Source organism: Clinocottus analis, unplaced genomic scaffold (assembly GCF_023055335.1).
Source record: "Clinocottus analis isolate CAN_PGR_092001 unplaced genomic scaffold, fCliAna1.0.p SCAF_7, whole genome shotgun sequence".
NCBI classification, from domain to species: domain Eukaryota; kingdom Metazoa; phylum Chordata; class Actinopteri; order Perciformes; family Cottidae; genus Clinocottus; species Clinocottus analis.
Genome location: NW_027176229.1, coordinates 19,552,419 through 19,570,418, shown reverse-complemented (window position 1 = coordinate 19,570,418; position 18,000 = coordinate 19,552,419). Strand labels below are relative to the sequence as shown.

General features: G+C 41.5%; 1 protein-coding gene across 1 annotated transcript in view; it reads right to left on the bottom strand.

Annotated features, from left to right (window-relative positions):
* The window catches only part of dock8 (dedicator of cytokinesis 8), a 48,341-nt gene that overhangs the window by 9,311 nt on the left and 21,030 nt on the right, over window positions 1-18,000 (bottom strand). The window contains exons 9-39 of the mRNA XM_068566692.1: window positions 17,811-17,960; window positions 17,487-17,567; window positions 17,143-17,305; window positions 16,909-17,045; window positions 16,595-16,688; window positions 15,966-16,128; window positions 15,070-15,187; window positions 14,678-14,748; window positions 14,387-14,531; window positions 14,050-14,151; window positions 13,770-13,865; window positions 13,448-13,682; window positions 12,880-13,044; window positions 12,579-12,754; window positions 11,980-12,072; window positions 11,023-11,118; window positions 10,283-10,432; window positions 9,887-10,000; window positions 9,604-9,759; window positions 8,997-9,136; window positions 8,541-8,704; window positions 8,026-8,177; window positions 6,281-6,463; window positions 5,839-5,965; window positions 5,224-5,311; window positions 5,005-5,101; window positions 4,373-4,507; window positions 4,017-4,169; window positions 1,967-2,125; window positions 1,775-1,875; window positions 174-366 (exon numbers count right to left, since the gene is read on the bottom strand). Coding sequence (XP_068422793.1) covers window positions 174-366; window positions 1,775-1,875; window positions 1,967-2,125; window positions 4,017-4,169; window positions 4,373-4,507; window positions 5,005-5,101; window positions 5,224-5,311; window positions 5,839-5,965; window positions 6,281-6,463; window positions 8,026-8,177; window positions 8,541-8,704; window positions 8,997-9,136; window positions 9,604-9,759; window positions 9,887-10,000; window positions 10,283-10,432; window positions 11,023-11,118; window positions 11,980-12,072; window positions 12,579-12,754; window positions 12,880-13,044; window positions 13,448-13,682; window positions 13,770-13,865; window positions 14,050-14,151; window positions 14,387-14,531; window positions 14,678-14,748; window positions 15,070-15,187; window positions 15,966-16,128; window positions 16,595-16,688; window positions 16,909-17,045; window positions 17,143-17,305; window positions 17,487-17,567; window positions 17,811-17,960 — 4,197 coding nt within the window. The remainder of the gene's footprint in view (window positions 1-173; window positions 367-1,774; window positions 1,876-1,966; window positions 2,126-4,016; window positions 4,170-4,372; window positions 4,508-5,004; window positions 5,102-5,223; window positions 5,312-5,838; window positions 5,966-6,280; window positions 6,464-8,025; window positions 8,178-8,540; window positions 8,705-8,996; window positions 9,137-9,603; window positions 9,760-9,886; window positions 10,001-10,282; window positions 10,433-11,022; window positions 11,119-11,979; window positions 12,073-12,578; window positions 12,755-12,879; window positions 13,045-13,447; window positions 13,683-13,769; window positions 13,866-14,049; window positions 14,152-14,386; window positions 14,532-14,677; window positions 14,749-15,069; window positions 15,188-15,965; window positions 16,129-16,594; window positions 16,689-16,908; window positions 17,046-17,142; window positions 17,306-17,486; window positions 17,568-17,810; window positions 17,961-18,000) is intronic.

The following is an 18,000-nucleotide window of genomic DNA, read 5'->3' as shown; positions in this document are numbered from 1 at the left end:
AGAGAAGGAGGGGTTTGCCTCTATTCATCAAAACAACCAACAGTCACAACACATAAATGCAGATTTGTGTAGCTGTAACTGTTCCTACTTTCAGTCTAGACATGTTTTTTTTTTGTATTATCAGTTCCTTGCTATTTTTTTTTTTAACATCTATTTGTATCTTTGTTCTCTACCTGGAAGGTGACGCTGCCAACAGGTAGGTACTTGTGATCTTCCAGCATGCTGAGATACTCTGCCACCAGGGCAGCAGCGTGGACCAGACACATAGCCGACTCAGTGTAACACTTCCTGTTGTTGTGCTTCTCTGCCATGTTCTGCAGCCAGGTCAGACGGAGGTCAGGAGATGTCTGGTAACCCTTCGCTATCCTGAGGAGGGAAAAGAAGGGGGATGTGGTTGTGTGTTTTCCTCCTCATTTTACTTTACTTAAACAGGTAAAAGTCACATTGAGATTAAAAACTCCTTTTGAAGATAGGCCTAATGAAGAAGGCAGGAAAGAAACAGACAAAACTTGCGAGAACAGTCAAACAATTCACTTTTTTTCTTCTTTTTTTTTAAATGCATTAAAGACATGATGCAGTTGGTGACAACATTCATGTTGATTTATTTTGGCATAGGCCACAGACAAATAGTCTTAACTACAACAAAGGCTTAATGCTTTTGTAATGCAAAGACAACATAGATAAATGTACATTGATCATTTGAATTAAAACACACTGGATAGAAAACGCAAAAAAAAAGGAGGTCAGCAATATTCTTAACTCAAGAAAACTGAATCGGGAGAGTGAAAACATTCATCTCCTTTATTTTAAATTAAAAACAAGCCAGAAGACTTTGAACTATTAACTTCGAATTCACCCTTAAGTGTTACACTTTTTTTTGTATAGACCCTTTCAGAATTCAGTTTTGCACTCCCTTGAGTGCGTCTGATGAACCCTGAAGTCACCCGGACGTATTCATTCCTGTCCCGTAAGGACAACAACAAAAAAACTGAGTCCCAATAAGTGAAGTGAGTGTAGAACCCTTGAAAGCATTTGGGTCATTTAGTGTTTTTATGAGCAACAAAAAAATATGGAAAATGTTTTCCTGTTCATGGAACGCATGAATAATCATGAGCCTAACAGCATGGGAATAAATCTGAAACGCTCTGAATGAATTTATTTATAAAGCAGGTGAGTCACCATGCTATACAAATGAATCCAAGCATCTGGAGACCAAATGTCTTGAACGTCAATGACCTCTGTGTTTCGGGAGTTTGGCGGTAAACGTCGGGGTGAGTCGAGGTAAGTGTGTAAAGCTAACGGGTCGTTCTGTGCAGTCGTCAAACACTCACCAGGTGACTGGGCCCGCAGACCAAACAGAAAGGTGCGTGATGAATGACACATGTAAGTGACATTAGGGCATGTTGAGGTAAAGTGCCTAAATCAACACACAGCACATGTATGCGCTCTTTGTCCCACTGTTTCCCCTTTGCGTTCTCAAAGACACGCTCGCACATGCACACACACACAGTTTGCATATACACAAAGCCAGATCTGGAGACTAAACTGCTACCACATGGTTACCATAGTGAGGGCACCAAATAGAGACAAAACAGCCCAGACCACAGAGAAATAGAAACCAGCAGCACAACATAGAGAGAAGCCACAGAGGGACGAGAGAAGGATAGGAGACAGAGAGAGAGAGAGAGACAGAGAGAGAGAGACAGAGAGAGAGAGAGACTGTTGACAGGGAGAGACAAAGAGGCAGCCTTTCAGTGTTAATGGTGTGTCTCACCTGTACATGAGGTCCATCAGCATCTCAGGATCTTCCTGGAACTCCCTCATCTTCACTGTGTCTGACAAAATACTGTTGAGGTTTCTTAGAAGCTCATCCACCTGAAAGCACGCAGGCAAACACGAAGAAGAAGCAGGCGTGAGACTACGATCCGATCAATGTCTGAAAATGTAACGCAGGTGTGTTTTGTACCTGAGAGGGCAGCTGAGTGTTCTGCATCTCTGTGTCCTCCTCTGCGTAGGCCAGGATGGTGCGAAGGGAGCATCGTAAGTATTCCTCCTGGAAGTCTGAGGACTTGCCCACCAGCGAGGCCAGAGACATGGTGACCTGCATCTTTACCCTTGAGAAGTTCTATCGAAGACAGAGGGGAGTGTCAGTGTTTTTTTTAACATTATTATTTAAAGTATGAACATTTTTGTATACCCTTCTACTAATTCATCCATGTTTAAATCAGACCTTCAAGTTCCCTACAATGCAATTTCCAAGTAAACCAATAGAATAGAAAATAAAAAATGTGTCCGCACTTTGTGTTGCGTGTATGCAATTGTTGAATGTTCAAAGGATATTCTCACATGCAATATAAACGTATCCAGATCTTTCCAAGTCATGCAATATGGTGTCTTTGAAAATGCTATGCGTGTACCCTGCTCATTTTAGCTATATATTGCCATTTGACAGCACAAGACAGCTGCAACAAATATGCTGTTATACAACTAAAAAGGATATTAAGTAACACTTATATTGGTACGCTGTTTTGTTGTTCCCTGCTACCTCCCTTTCCTTGTCTCTCCATCCATCACACTACGTGTCCACCACAACTGACAAACAGCCCTCCATCCTCTGCAGCGAAGTGTGTGTGCATGTGTGAGCGGGAGTGTGCTCTTGTGTGTGTATGTGAAGTCCCATCTATCTCCAGCATGACCAGCTAAGCGGGAAATGATCTCCCATTAGCAGAGACATAATCACCCATGGATCATCTCTACGGCCTCATTCTGTTCAACTGAGCATGGAGCCAAAGCCTAACCACCCATCACTGGCCTCTAACTCAGTGTGAGTGTACGTGTGTGTGTGCGTTTGCTCAAAAAGTACCCTAAATGATAGCTTAAGTCAACACACAACCCTCTTTTTCTATCTCTCTGATTTTCCTTTCTCATATGCCCCTTATTCTCTGGCTTTCATTCCAAGATTTAACCACAGGTATCTGCTTTTAGTGATTTTCTTTTAATTTCTGGAAGATAACAAAGCCTGGTATTTTCTCTTTTTATTACCACAATCACTCTTTTCATTACCACAAATCGGAAATTAAAGTAAAACATAGACAGAGGAAGAAAAAAAAAAGTGTGTGTGACAAACTGAGGGGGAGACGAGAGAGGATGAAGGCAGGAAAACATAAACAAAGGAAGAGGTGGAGGTTCTGAATGAATGAATGAGTCATATGGCTGCTACGCTAATTCAGATCACAGCTCCATCTGTATACACCACATAAACAAACATAGGCTGGGACACGCAGATGGGAAATACTCTTTCAAAACTGTAGATACTGTGTGTGTGTGTGTTTGTGTGCTCCCACAAGCTGATGTCTGACTTTCATTAAAGTGTACAGACTGTAAACACAGGAAATATCAACTACAACAGCAGTTATCGAGCAAGCAAAGAAAATAACAGAAGATACTCTATCCTAAAACCTTCCTTCCTTCCTTCAGATTTGTCTCCTGTTTTTTTTTTGTATTTTCCTCCCTCACTGCTTCACCTCTGGCAAAAACTCTCCCTCCTTTCCACCCCTTTAACACTCTCTTTCTGCCCTTGAAGCACATAAACATACACATACATATGTACTGAAACACACACACGCACGAGAGGTCTGGCTGTCATTAGTTTAAGAGGGGTTGGAACGTGGGGAGACAGTGACATATCTCTGTGCTCTCGAATCAGAGACACATCCTTCAGCGGAAACTTTCTGCGGTACGCTCAAAATAGACACAGAAAAGACATTACAGCCGAGCAGGAGAGGAAAAGTGGAGAAGACAAGCTGAGATGTGTGTGACAGACTCGCCACTTCTATGCGCGTTTAAGAGCACATGTATCATAAGCAATTCTGAACTCTCATGTGCTCTTAAATTATATTTGATCCCACATAAATGCAATTTCTTGTCCAAGCTAAGATGTTCAGATAAGGTTTTATCTGACGGGAAGGCAACACATGCCTAACATTTGCTGTGTGTGTGTCCGTGTGTGTCCTTACGCTGGCATTGCTGTAGCTGTATCTCATGATGAGGTAGAGGGTGGCACAGGCCTGGCTCCTGTTCCCATCGACAGGGCTGCTGCAGTACTGAAGCACCTTCTGGCACAGGTCCGAACACTGCTCGGCCTCCTCCTCAAACATCAGGTCCCCGAACTGCACACGCGTACAAACAAATTGAAACCAGGTATACACAGGCACACACGGATATGTACATAAATAATTCTGGCTCGTATCAACAGCTCGCCTCTCCCCCGCGAGTAAAAAAGAACATTTAATTTAGAAACAGATAGCGTTTCGAATAAACACATCATCAACGCACACGCACGCACACACACCATGAAATGAAATGAAATTACCTTGACAACAAGCGCTCTCAGTGTGCTGAAGGTGTGAGAGAGAAAAGTGGTACTCTGGTTGCAGGTGAGGGAGTGAAGTAACACCTTCAACACTCCGCCAACCACGCTGTCCTTGCACTCGGCCAGCGGCACTGCCTGGACAGAGGACATTCAAAGATGAGCAACTCAACATGGTTCAACAAGTAGAGACCGTGTCACATGTGTGGATGCGAAATTATGCCATCTTTGCGCTCAACTTATTTAATGTTGTGTTCATTCACAGCAATTAAAAACATGTATTTGCATTTAGCCTGTTTTCTACCCTGTTTAGTAGTGATTCACAGTGGTGATTCATTTGGACAGACATAATGCGTTCTCAAGAAAGCTGATCAGGGTTTAGTCAACTACCTAATCAGGCCCTTTGTCGGTATTTTAATTATGCATACAAATGTAATTATTTTTTTAAGAGGGTCAGCTGATGAAAGAGAATATCTTGTTGACTCTCAGGTCCCTCTGCAGATGCTCAATATTAATTAAACCTTATAGCGCAATCCATTATCAAATGCCAAATTGCCTATGGTCTACATAACGTTTTTCTTGTTTTAATTTTCTGTACACAGAGTGTTGACATGTTGCATGGGTGTTGGTTAGACCTGAACAATGGTTTCCAGCAGATCCAGCACTATAAGGTTTGACTCTGTGGCTAAGTTTCCACTGATCAGAGCCTCCTGGTCCAACTCTGCTTTCGTCCTGTTGCAAAACAGCGAGAGTAAAAGCAGATAGTTAGAGAGGAAAGCACAAAAAAAGACTGACAGTCTCTGATGAAACAGGAAATCTTGAAAGTTTGACGGCAGACGCAAGTTATAACGTACTTATCCTGTCTGTCGTTGGTCTGTCTCCACTGAGTGAGGTCTTTCCTCCATCGTAGGTTCTCCCTGTGACCCATCGTTCGATCGATCCCTGTGAGGGGTTCAAAAGCAACTCATGTCAAGAGATTTGGTTGTGAGAAAACTATTATGCATGTTTACTTGAACACAGGAAACACTAAACTGTATCATAGCAATCCTTGCAGTCTGAAAGATGAACTATGTTTATGACAAAAACATGAATGTCAGTGCAAGAATTGTGTACAATTTGAATGAATAAACATATACTTCATTAATGCCCAAGAGGAAATTTCACACATTAAGAAAGTATATATTCATTCATAATCAAATAAAGCTGTATTTTCCCAACCATCAATTTACCTGGTCTCCTTATACACCAGAGCATACTCATATTTGAAATGCTGCTTAACACAGAGCAGACATTCCTATCCTGACTAACATGCTAACCTAAGCATATACTGCATAACCTGAAATTGGTTCTTATAGTGACTTGCTGACCGCACGTTTATAACATACTGATAACATTCACTAGCTTTTCACAGGGTCTTTCCAGTTCTAATTTTGATAGAAAAAGCAATTCCAAGAGAGGAGATACAACACCTCCAACTCGTTTCATCATCTCCCCGCGGGCGCCCATTCCTCCCAGCAGGGCTTGCTCCAGCTGCAGCTTGGCCTGCTGAGATTTCTGTAAGGCCTGGGTGCTCACTCTGTCACTGCTCTGCTTACCCTACAAACACATATTCACCAGCTACAAATAAGTGCTTACAATTTTACTATTTTTTAACACTTCCCATTCATCCCAAAGTTCTGTATGACAAAGAAACAGGATGCCGTGACGTCCCTGATGCAAAGCAGGGCTGTGCAATAATTCAAACCGGTGATTCATCATCTAACAATGGAATAATATTATGATGAAATCATACATTGCCATATCGTGATACACAATGACGTAGTCTAAATTGATAATAACGAATTTAAACAAATTGAAAGGGATGCTGCAACTGCACGGATACAAAACAAGTTGATGAATGAGCAAACTGACCCCGTACTCGAAGCAGGATATGCAGATAGTGAGCAGCTCCAGCAGCTTGTTGAGCTGCGAGTGAGGCATATCTACAGTCCAGCGCTGAATCAGACTCCTATCGGCGTTCTTCATCACCCACAGGAAACACGCCAACAGGTGGCGACTGGTGTCTGCTGCCAGGGTGGCTATGGATTTACCTTGCTGGGAAAAGGAGAGCAGAGAGACATGCAGTATGATCTAGTAGCTCTCACTGAACACAAAGAGCACCTGCACTCAGTCAGAAACACACACACAAATATAAATACATGCATCTGCAGTGTGTGCACCCAAATTGACTATTTATTTTCCAGAAAGAAAGGAATGCATGAAAAATATTGAAAAAAAAAAAAAATCCAGGGGGTACAGAGGTAAATAAAGAAAACATCTGTGTAAACAACCCTTACTGGTATTCTCTGTATATTACAACATAAGAGATAGACGGAGGGAAAGCTTGGATCCAAAACGCTTTACGGCACTATTAATGTAAAATATTTCCATCATAGTCGACTCTTATTAAAAAACACATCCATAACACTGTCAGCGGTGGTCTCCTGCTCTACCCATCGAATCATACAGAGAGTATAACGAGTGTATCTCACAAACTAACGGCGTATCACTCACAAGCTTCTCTCAACCCCAAACATGGCTGGCCATTTCTTTTCACACGGGCTTCAGTGAAGTATGGCTCTCTTCCCCCCATCTTAATAGGCGTTAAATCTACTGCAGATTAATTTACCTTCATCCGTGTGATGAATGAATCGCTACTTTCGAGGGCTACTGCTGCTTCACTGTGTGGCAGATTTGATGAATGTCGCCATTAACCTCCTAGAGCTCTGGTGTCCCACCTAGAACCGGTTTCCAGGTCTCTGTTTCATAGCAGAGCTGCGTGAAGCTCACCAGAACCAACATACAATATTTGTGGCATATAATCAAAAAAAAAAAAAGGTTGTTTATTTGAAACTAAAGCTTAATGTGAAGAAGAAAAACATATCTGTTGTTGACCTTGTTGTGGAACAAGAGCCATGTTTGGATTTGTGATGGATACCAGGCCTATGGCTCAGTTGTGTGAAAATCAGTTTTTCCACAACAGTATTTCATGTTACAACATACAAGGGGACTGATTCATCTCCTGGAGAAAAGCAGGGCGAGAGAGAGAGAGAGAGAGAGAGAGAGAGAGAGAGAGAGAGAGAGAGAGAGAGAGAGAGAGAGAGAGAGAGAGAGAGAGAGAGAGAAAGAGAGAGACAGAGAGAAAGACAGAGAGAGAGAGAAAGAAAGAAAGAAACAAAGAGAGAGAGAGCAAGAGAGAGACAGACAGACAGACAGACAGACAGACAGACAGACAGACAGACAGACAGACAGACAGACAGACAGACAGAGAGGCAGCGTTGGGTTTTAGTGCCCGTGTTGTTGCTGTAGCTACACTTGATGGATGTGTTTGTCAGGGAGGACGGCCCTGTTCACTTATGATGGCAATGCCTTCCCATAAACCATCTCCCGCAGACATGTGTGCGTGTGCGCGCGCATGTGTGTGTGTGTGTGATATTTTTCAGGATGGATGAAGTGTGTGCGTGGCTCTGACAGTCAATCAATCTACCTCAGTGCAGCTCACCTGTTAGGAGGCAGAATGCTCACAGACACATGCACTTCTGAACTTTGAAAAATAATGAAACGCATGCAACGATCAGTTATCATTTCATCATTAAGGAATTATTATACAACTTTACCATGGACGCCATGGAAACGAGTGCATTCCGTCCCAGTGTGTTGAAGGGGTTCCCCGCAATCGCCATGGCAACAGACTGATTGATGGGCGGGACATTTTCAAGGTCATCCTCGGGTCCACCCGTCTTGTTTTTCCCGCCGCGCGTGTCAGAAACTACGGAGAGCAACAGGGGTCATATATGCAGAAAGAAGAAGAGAGGGCTGGAGCGCACAGGATTTAGTGTTTACTGTGCAAAACATTTGAAACTACAGAGTCGTAATATGAGTTAAAATGCATTTAGGAAAAAAGCACTAACACATACTGGATAAACTATTATCTACCACACAATACATAACAAAGAAATATAGTTAAAATACTGCTAGATCGGATAAAACTTGATCAAAACTGAGAGGCAAGTGAAGAAACATGTTTTACTGATCATCTTCCTTTCCACATTAACTTCATGGATCAATAAGGACTTCAACGTTGAATTAAATGAGCCCATGTGCGTGCGTGTGTGTGTGTGTGTGTGTGTACCAGTAAAGTCCAGATAGTTGGTGGAGTCAATGATAATCCCCACCATGGAGAGGTAAAGAGCAGCCACCTTGGCTCTGAGCTCAGGTTTAATACAGCGATGGTCGAGATCATGGGAACACAGCAGGCTGCAGATGGCATTGATGGCCTTTCTCTGGACCTTTCCCCTGTGAACACAATGTTTCATTGAATCCTCCGAAGGCATTACAAGTACACAGGATTCAAGTATTTACAGAGGTTATATACAATGTTTGGCATGTTTAGATGTTGTTATATTTACTAAAATGTGTCCATATCAAAGTGCATATTCAGAATCAGTTTTAGCAAACATGTATGATTTTAAGTCTGAGTCATGTTATTTTCTTTCATTTTTGCCTTGAAAGAAAGCTGATGGATTAGATTTGTAAAAACAAGGCAATTAGGAGGTAAAGACTTAAAAAGGTGTCTCTGTTTCAATACCCCTCTGACTCCATGTCGAGGGCGGCACTGAGCTCTGTGAGCAGCAGACCGGTGAGGTAGTGCTGCTGCTTGAATTCCTGAGAAAGCTCAAACAGCCCCAAGATCCTCTGCTGCTCCTGGAAACTACACGAGCTGGAGCTCTGAATGGAGAGATGAAATGAAGCAGTGACAGACACGATGAGAGGCGCGGGAACATATTATGGGTACGGTTTTTCCTTAATGCAAGGTAAAGTACTTTTTAAACAGCTCTTTTTAAAAGAGATTCCCATTTAATCTCATCTGCTCGATTTAATGACTCCCTCAACTCCCCTTTTCAATTCTCCTAAGCACTCCTTTTATTTGCACTTTTCTAGATGTTTTCTCTTGAATGGCAAATGTAAAAGAACGAGAGCACACACATTTACGCTGCTCCCTTATTGCAACCATAATGACAATCCTCATCCAAACCGAGGGTCTGAGGATAGAGCCGAATGCTTCCTGATTGTGAAACCTCACATGTCACTTTATCAGAATGTTGTTGTTTTTACTGTCAATAATGAAACAATCACCCGAATGCCTAAATTAAAAATACAGATAAGGGCAAATTCTGACTGAAAAGGGGGCAGACCTGTGAGGTGATGGATGGACAAGGTGAGGCAGGAGCAGAAGCAGGGCTGCTGAAGAAGAGGCTCAGGTTGAGGTAGTGCTCATGACTGCACAGGATTCGCAGGAACTCCAGACGCATGCTGATTAATGTCGGCATTGACACACTCTTAGCCGACATCTAGAAGGAAACAGAGCAAAATAATTATCTTAAATAGTTCAATAAAACTCTTTCAGAACGTAACATCAAACAATTTCCAGAATTCATGTATTTTAAAACACATATTAAATGGTTTTGGTTATTCTACCTGGTTGCAGTAGTTCTTCACCAGATGAAAGACAAACCCTCGGTCCATGAGCGACAGCAGGTCGTAGAGGAAGAAGGCCAGGCTGATGTTGACTTTCTCCGCTTGCTCAACTTCCTGAAACGACAACAATCAACTATCCGTAAACTGCACCGAGGGGATCTTGCCAATAATCTAGCAGTGAAAGCGGAGCTTTTGATATCACAGAGGCAAATATAATTAGCACTTCTAGCTCCCTTTTGTTTGGAGGACACTGGCAACATGTAACCGAAGGCTGAAACTGCTTCTACCAAAGCCCAGGAGGACAGAAGGAACACAGAGGCAGTGATGAATTTTACACTTGTCTGACTGAGCGAAAACGTATTGCGTCACCATCGTCATCATCATTGCGTTCCTCACCTTTTGTTGTTTGACAAGGATGGTCCCAATCTCAGCAGTTACCACGGAGACAATGGTGGTGATGTCATCTTTAAAGCGGTCAGAGAAGCGGCTCCTCCGGGGGACACTGTGCTTGTCAAGGTGAGACACATGCTGAGCCATGCTTTTCACCTGTTAGAGCAAGAAACAAATCAACACGCACATAAAAAAAATGTGACTCACCGGAAACAAAAGATGGAAAACCGTGGAAATGCATGGTAATTTAAATCAAGCGTGACAAATGTGCATTTAAATCAATAATTTTTCACCAGGTAACCTGACCTGATAATAACAGAGCGATCCTTGAATATTTATCATATTCCACCCTCATTTTTCATTGAAATAAAAATGATGCCTTTTTTAAAATGAAAGTAAACATTTATTGTGAAGTTCTACTGAAAAAAGAAAAGTGAAATTAACTGAAGGGATGAGAGTGATTGTGAGTGATGACACACTTCCAAAACTATGAAAGGATGATAAATTGTTAAGTGACTTGATAAATTACAGACTAGAGTGTATTGAAAAATGCCCTTTTGTTCCCCACAAGATAAAAATATAATGTATCTTTTATGGTGTCTTTTAGGAGGCCATGTATTGTTTTGTGAGTAATTTGTATTGCATCATTCATTCATTAATAACACACCAAGCAGTGGTTACTTTAATTCTCAGAGCTGTGTGTCAATCAAAGATTTGTGATTTTTTTCTTTTCAAAGCACACTGACCAGCAGCTCAAAGAAGAACCAGGCATATTTGTATGCGTTCTCTCTGCAGACCCCAGTGCTGACGACCATCTGCAAGGCCAGCTCCTCGTGGAACTGCTGCAAGACAAAAAACACAAAACCGGTGGTGAGAAACAACCTTCCAGTAGTAGCTAACTGGATACAGCTTTAAATAGAACTTCTGCAAGTAACAAATTATCCATATAAATAACATTTTAAATACTAGTTGAGCTTTGAACAGGAACAAACGTGAAACCATATTCCACCACAATATTAGGGTTCTCAGTGTCACACTCCCACCCTGTGGTAATCAGAGGGAACTGTGTCTTCACATTAAACTGTGCAGCAGGATGTTTAGAGACAAAGTGTTGTTGAATACATGCATAATAATAACAGTAAGAAATACAATTCTTAAACACAATGTATGGGTACGCTATGAATATCATTCATTATTTCAAGCTCTATATAGCATCTCCAAAATTGTGAATGAATGGTTTAATAACAACAATATTACATTATATAGCTACAATCATAAAATATTTAAATCAGAAGAAAAGCATGTGTCAATTTAAATTAGATATCTGGATTCAAACATCACCAGTTCTGTGCAATAACTTTGCTATATTAGAATTCAGTACATGCGTTTTATGCTTTATTAATAACTATATTAAACATTAAGTTGACTTGATACTTCATGTCATGGCAAGCTTTGCAAACACAGCCTTAGTTTTCTCGTATCAGGACATCTCTCCGTGCATCACTGCTGACATATTGTTGTATAACTCAAATTTGAATAAGTCTCAGTTGGATAGAATATATTAATTTATATTTAATCATGTCTAATCAATATGCAAATGTCTGCAACAAGTCACTCCAAACTTAATTCATGAATTGCAATGTTTCATTTCACATGCGATGACGGTGGGAAAAAGTTAAAGAAAGGAGAACTTCATGTTGTACCTTTCTGTTGGAGGGCCTGGTGCTTCCTGCAGAGTTCTGGTGGTTGTTTAAGTCCACAATGGTGGACATGCGGCTGCCTGGGTTGTTGTGGCCCTGCAGACAGAAACACACAGGTTCTATCACAATAAACGTGATGGATGCATCCATTAAAGTGGGCTTCTAGTGGCCTATTAGAATACCTAATGTACTGTGGGGATGAATAGCAAATGGCATATTTTGTGTGGGATATTTACATACTACACACTGTGTGTGTGTGTGTGTGTGTGTGTGTGTGTGTGTGTGTGTGTGTGTGTGTGTGTGTGTGTGTGTGTGTGTGTGTGTGTGTGTGTGTGTGTGTGTGTGCATGCGCACAGTTTGTCAAATATACTAAACTGTGCATTGGCCTGGTGAAATATAGACTTTCAGCGTAAAAATTGTCAAGATTTATATCGCACACATTTTAAGTCAACGCTAATTTCCCTCGATGTGGACATGAATAAGGCAGATAACCTCCAAAGAAAACTTCCAAAACTGAGCTGAATTCATCCGTCATCCGACGGTGGGGTGAATTCTTTTACAGAAATATTTCAGGAAATTTGGTCTGGGGAGACTCTCTGTACCTTGGCAGAGAGGATGTTTTTGATCTCAGCATCTTCAGCGGAGGTGTGTGGAGCCGGGATGTCTGGGTTGCTGCTGCTGCGGATTCTGGACTCGAAAAGCATCGAGCCGACTGTGGCCGCTGTGGCCCGACCCATGGTGCTGTAACGGCTCTCTGCAGATGGTATACTCCCTAAATCTGAACAAAGGTTTGTGTGGACACAAAAAAAGATCCCTTCTTCATTCTTAAAATAATCACAGCAAATATAATCAAAAGGACAATCACAAAAAGTAATTAATATTTATAAATCGTCACGTCAGTACCTGCATTCTCTATGTCTCGGGGGGGATCAGGCAGACGAAACACCCAGTAGAGGTAGGTCGCCAAGAGGCTGTTCCTACCCTGCTGGTCCCTGATCAGCTCCTGACTGTTGTGAAGACTGTTAACAATGGACACCACCGATTCGAAGGCTATCTGGGCCAGGTTGGCTGTAGGACACAGACATAAAAATGCAACCAAAAATGTCAAATCTATAATATCTAAAATATTATCATGACAAAAGAAACCTTTCTTGTTCTTAAAAAAAACATTAAGTTGTGTATCCCAATCAATAAGAGCTCAATGTATTTGTTGATTAAGTAGAAAATGTATCTTAACAATTTTGATAACATTTTTCAATAAATGTAGAAGACTTTAAACAGCTCATCATCTTTCTCTCAAACACTTATATTTTGTGTCTAGGGCTGAAACCAACTATGAATTTCATTATTGATTAATCTGTTTATTATGTAGCCAATAAAATGTTAAAAATACTTATAGAATGTAAATATTCAGGCGCTTGAGCACAGAAATGTTTGACGTCCTTGCTTGACAAATGAGCTAACTCCTTACCGGTCTGGCCGGCGATGACCATGGGCTGCATGATGAGGGTGAAGAGTTTATCCAACACCAGATGGAGGAAGAGGACCAGAGGCTCTAAACTGGAGGAGGACAGGGAGATGATGCTGAGCTTCAGCTCATGCTCCAGCTTGTTCTCTGGAATCTTCTCCTCCCTGACCCGCAGAGGGAACGTAGCTCCACCCTCCAGGGCATGACACAGGGTGAAGAAACGCTCCAGATGGTTGTCCTGGTACGGAAAAGAGATGATTAGAAACAGACAAACAAGTGTAAAAAGACAGTATGCCTTAGGGTGGATATCTTACTACATTCTCACCTGTGTGTGTACAGACGACACGGCCTGGACCTCAAGGTTGAAAATTCCTTTGTGACTCTCCATCCACTTGACCGGAGGAGTCTGGGGAGGAAGTTTCTACACGACAAAGACAAAGGAAATAGAGCTGTGTGTACTGTCCTCCATGTCCGTGTGCAGTCTTCAAAATGTCTAAAGTCTTCTACGAATACTTGCTGGCTCCTTTGCATACAGAATCATGATATGGACATGCAGAACATACGTCTAAAATGTGAACATAAATGTTAATAATCCGTGTGTTTACCTCAGGCGTGTGCAGTGAATAGTTCACGGGTAGTCGCTCCAAGACAATGGGCAGACAGAACTGACCCGTCTGCAGTCGGTCATTATTCACTATGGGCAGCCACTAGAGAAGAACAAAAAGTGAAAAATTAGTATGCAAGCTGTGTACACTTTATCCGAATAGGAACTTGCTATTTAATATTAAATTAATTAAATTTGCTGCAGAATCTTGTACTAATGTGGGTCTGTGTTTTCTTGAGATGTAATCCCTTATGCACAGGACGTTATAAGGCACAGCAGTACTTTTACTTCCCAAGCATTTTTCTAAATGTACTCGAAGAAAAAGGACAAAATCTCACAGAGTATCCAATGAGCGTCTCACAGCTGCCGCTCTGATTCTGTTTCTGCTGGCAGCTGATGTGATAGAAGGTGAACAGCAAGTGATGTCTCTCTGTAAGACGAGCTGGGAGAGCCAGCTTCACTTCCTCATAGAAGTCTGGGGACCTGAAGATAAATAAAAATAAATAGGGAGTTTTAAACCCGACAGAGGGAAACAGCGATGAGTGAGGATGGAGGGGGAGAAACGAGAGAACAGGAGTAATCACAAGCCAGAAATATGACATAGTTAAACCTCAATAATGTGTACTTGCTTGTTGTGGTAGGTAACAGAGGTGTAGACTTCCTGTAAAAATTCAGGGCCACTTGATTTCCCAAAAATGACCTGAGAATGAACAGGTGGGGAAAAAACACAAATTAGCGGTACAAGATACACTTTTGAATACATCTTTTCACAAAAATAGGACAGTGTATTGTGTTCTCCATCACTTGCATTGAAAGCAATTTAGGAAGGCATCTTGTACTGGTCAGTATGAAAAAGGAGGAATAATTGCAGTAAGAGAGATGGGGGGATTTGTAGGGTGCCGTTATAATAATGTAATTACAAAATGCACACCCTTTCATGAGAAAATCCAGTTGAACTATGAGGACAAATCCATGCCACTGTTGCGCAGTGAGTTCACAGATTAAAAACAGCAGCACTCACGGGCATGGAGTAGGTTGGGTCCTCTCCGCTCATAAACTGCATTTTGATGGTGATGTTTCTTGCTGATGTAAGCCTGTTTACAAAGTTAAGCCTCTGCGGGTAGACATAGAGCAGGTTCCTACATTGACATGGGATAGAGAGAGACGACAAAGCACAAAAGAGGCTGTGTTATTGAAACATGAAACAAATCATGCAACGCCGTTCTATATATCCATATATAATATCAAGCAGTTCTAATATACATCACTAGGTGGCACTATTGGTGCAGCAACATCTTGGTCATGACAAAAGTCCAGAAAACCAATAATTCACTCTGACCTGTGGTTTTAATACTAGACTGTAATCTGTAGAAACCTGGACTACGTGGAAAACCCGCAGATTCCTCTGAACAAATGCTCAGAGAATGTCAGTGTGTAATTACCATGCAGGGAACTTGTTCACACATGACATCACTTACGTTTCGTGACAAGCATTTCAGAATTGAGTGTCGTTTAAACCTCTGCTCACACAGGCAGCCTCCATATAGAGGCAATTTTACAGGTAGCCTGGACGGAAAGGCCTAAAAATAGATGCAACACTAGAAAGAGCAAAGCGGTGTCAGCTCTCAGTGAAGAGTGCAGCATGACTGTTCATGTTGCCTCTGGTCTTTCAGTGAGAGGACACAAACTTGTTTGTACCTCAAGCTGTGAATACTTTTTTTGTATTTTAGGGGAAAGTTCCACTTCACTTTGACAAAGAAAATGTATTAAACATATAAACATTTTCATTAAAAAACATTTTTTTAAATTCCACTTTGTTAAGTATCTATGGATATAAAAATGCAATATAGAAACAGCTGTAAAAAGAGTGTGTGAGACCGTTCAGTTGTATACAGTAAATCATGCCTTCTAACCCACCTGTAAATGTTGTGAGGGACATACACCTCACTGGATGGGAACTCCAGCACTTCTTTGATTGGCCGAATGTTCTTCTCAGCCGCAGGTATCAGAGGGATGAGCTCAGTGGACAAACATGCCAGTGGCGTGTCGTGGACTGGAGACATGTCCAGTTTTATGGAACCTGGAAGACACAAGAGAAGTCAATTTTTGCATGCGTCATATGATTTCACGCCATGTCATTTGAATTCTTTGCATAATTAATACAAACAATACACACACTGATAATAAAAAAAATCGAATCAAACTGAACTCAAAAGGAATAGTTTTATATTTTGGGGAAGTCTGCTCATGCGCTCTATTGCCGAGTTCAGCTACAGGTAGCAGCTGGTTAGCTTAGCTTAGCATGAAGAACAGAAACAGGGGGAAACAGCAAAGCAAAGGCAGCAAAGTATTTGTGCTAAGCTAACCAGCTACTGGCCGTAGCTTCATATTGTATGTCACAGTTTTGACTGAGACTGGTATCAATCTCTTCAACTATCTACAAGAAAGCAGATACACCGAATTCCCATAGTGTAGAAGTATTCCTCAATGTATGAAATTAAATAAAATTCTCAGATTGAGTCTTAAGATGTGATGAGAGAGATGACCTGATATTGTCTTGACTCTCCTCTGTGGCGTGGAGGTTTTCTTGATCTCAGACAAGAACTTGAGCAAATCCTCATCACTTAAACGATCTCCCTCCTGACACACACACACGACAACAAAAAAACACAATCAATACATCCATCCATGAATCCATTTCATACATCGTTTTCACAGTGAAGTTATTATAGTAGAAACACTCTGATGGAGTGTCATGTTTGATCAAAGACAAGGCCAAAGAGAAGCTGGTCTGTCTGTTACACTGTAGGTTGTATCTCAAAGAAATAATAGTCTCCTGGTGTGCGGGGTGCTGTCTGACCTGTTTGAAGATGGTGCTGATCGTGATGGTGGCAGGTTTGAAGGCAGACACGTTACAAAATTGATCATCAATGGTATTGTAACGTTCAGAATTCCTCCTGGGAAGCTGCGGCCTCCGGTCAATACTGCTGGATTTACCTGGAAAAACAAACGTGCACACGGCTATAAACAATCTATGGGAATGCACACCATATGCATCCACTTAATTAGGGCGAACACAGACAAGCACACACACCTCCTTTTAGGCTGTCAGAGTCGGTGACATCGCGGTCTAGCGTAGCAGTGGAGATGACTTCCATGATATTAACAGTTGCCCAAGCGAACGGCATGCGATAGCGACCGAGCCGGTGGCAGAACGTCTCCGCCTGATTTCGCAGCTTCTCAAGCTTGTCCTTGTTCTGAAAAACCAAAAGATAAAGATAAGTTGTTTTTTTATGAACGTTGTAAAAAAAAAATTAAAAAAACTTTAGGTCTGTAGTTTAATAACAGTAGATGTTTGCACGATGACGGTAAAAGACGAAATCTGCAGTATTTTGTTTGACTGTTTAATGACAAATAAAAATATCTCTGCCACATTACCTTTACAGTGTCACATTCCCTCAGTGTCATGTAGGGATCAGCACAATCACCGATCTCTCCCTGCTGGAGAACCTTTTCAATCTGAAAACACAAAGTTCATGAGCCATTAGAGCAGCTCAGAATGATCAAACCTAAATATACATGTCATATATTGAAAAGCAAGAGACACAAAGGCTGCATTGAACTGAATTGCATGGTATATAAAACCAATCTGGGAGTAGGACTAAGTTATTTAAAGACAAGATGAAAATAGCTGAATCCTTTTACTTCTGCTCCGTACTGTTGTTAGGATTTGTTCACATGTGCTATGGATTTCACTATTACCTTGATGACCAGGTAGATGTCTGGGGAAGGGTAGGTTATGGAGAAGATTGCAGATCTGGCCAGGGAAGACTGATCCACATGAGGGGTGTGAGGTTTTAAGAAGTTTTTTAACTGTTCAGAGTTCAGATCGAAGTAGAAGTTCTCTGATATCTGGAGGGAAACATGGGGGAGTTCAAAAAAAAAAAAAAAA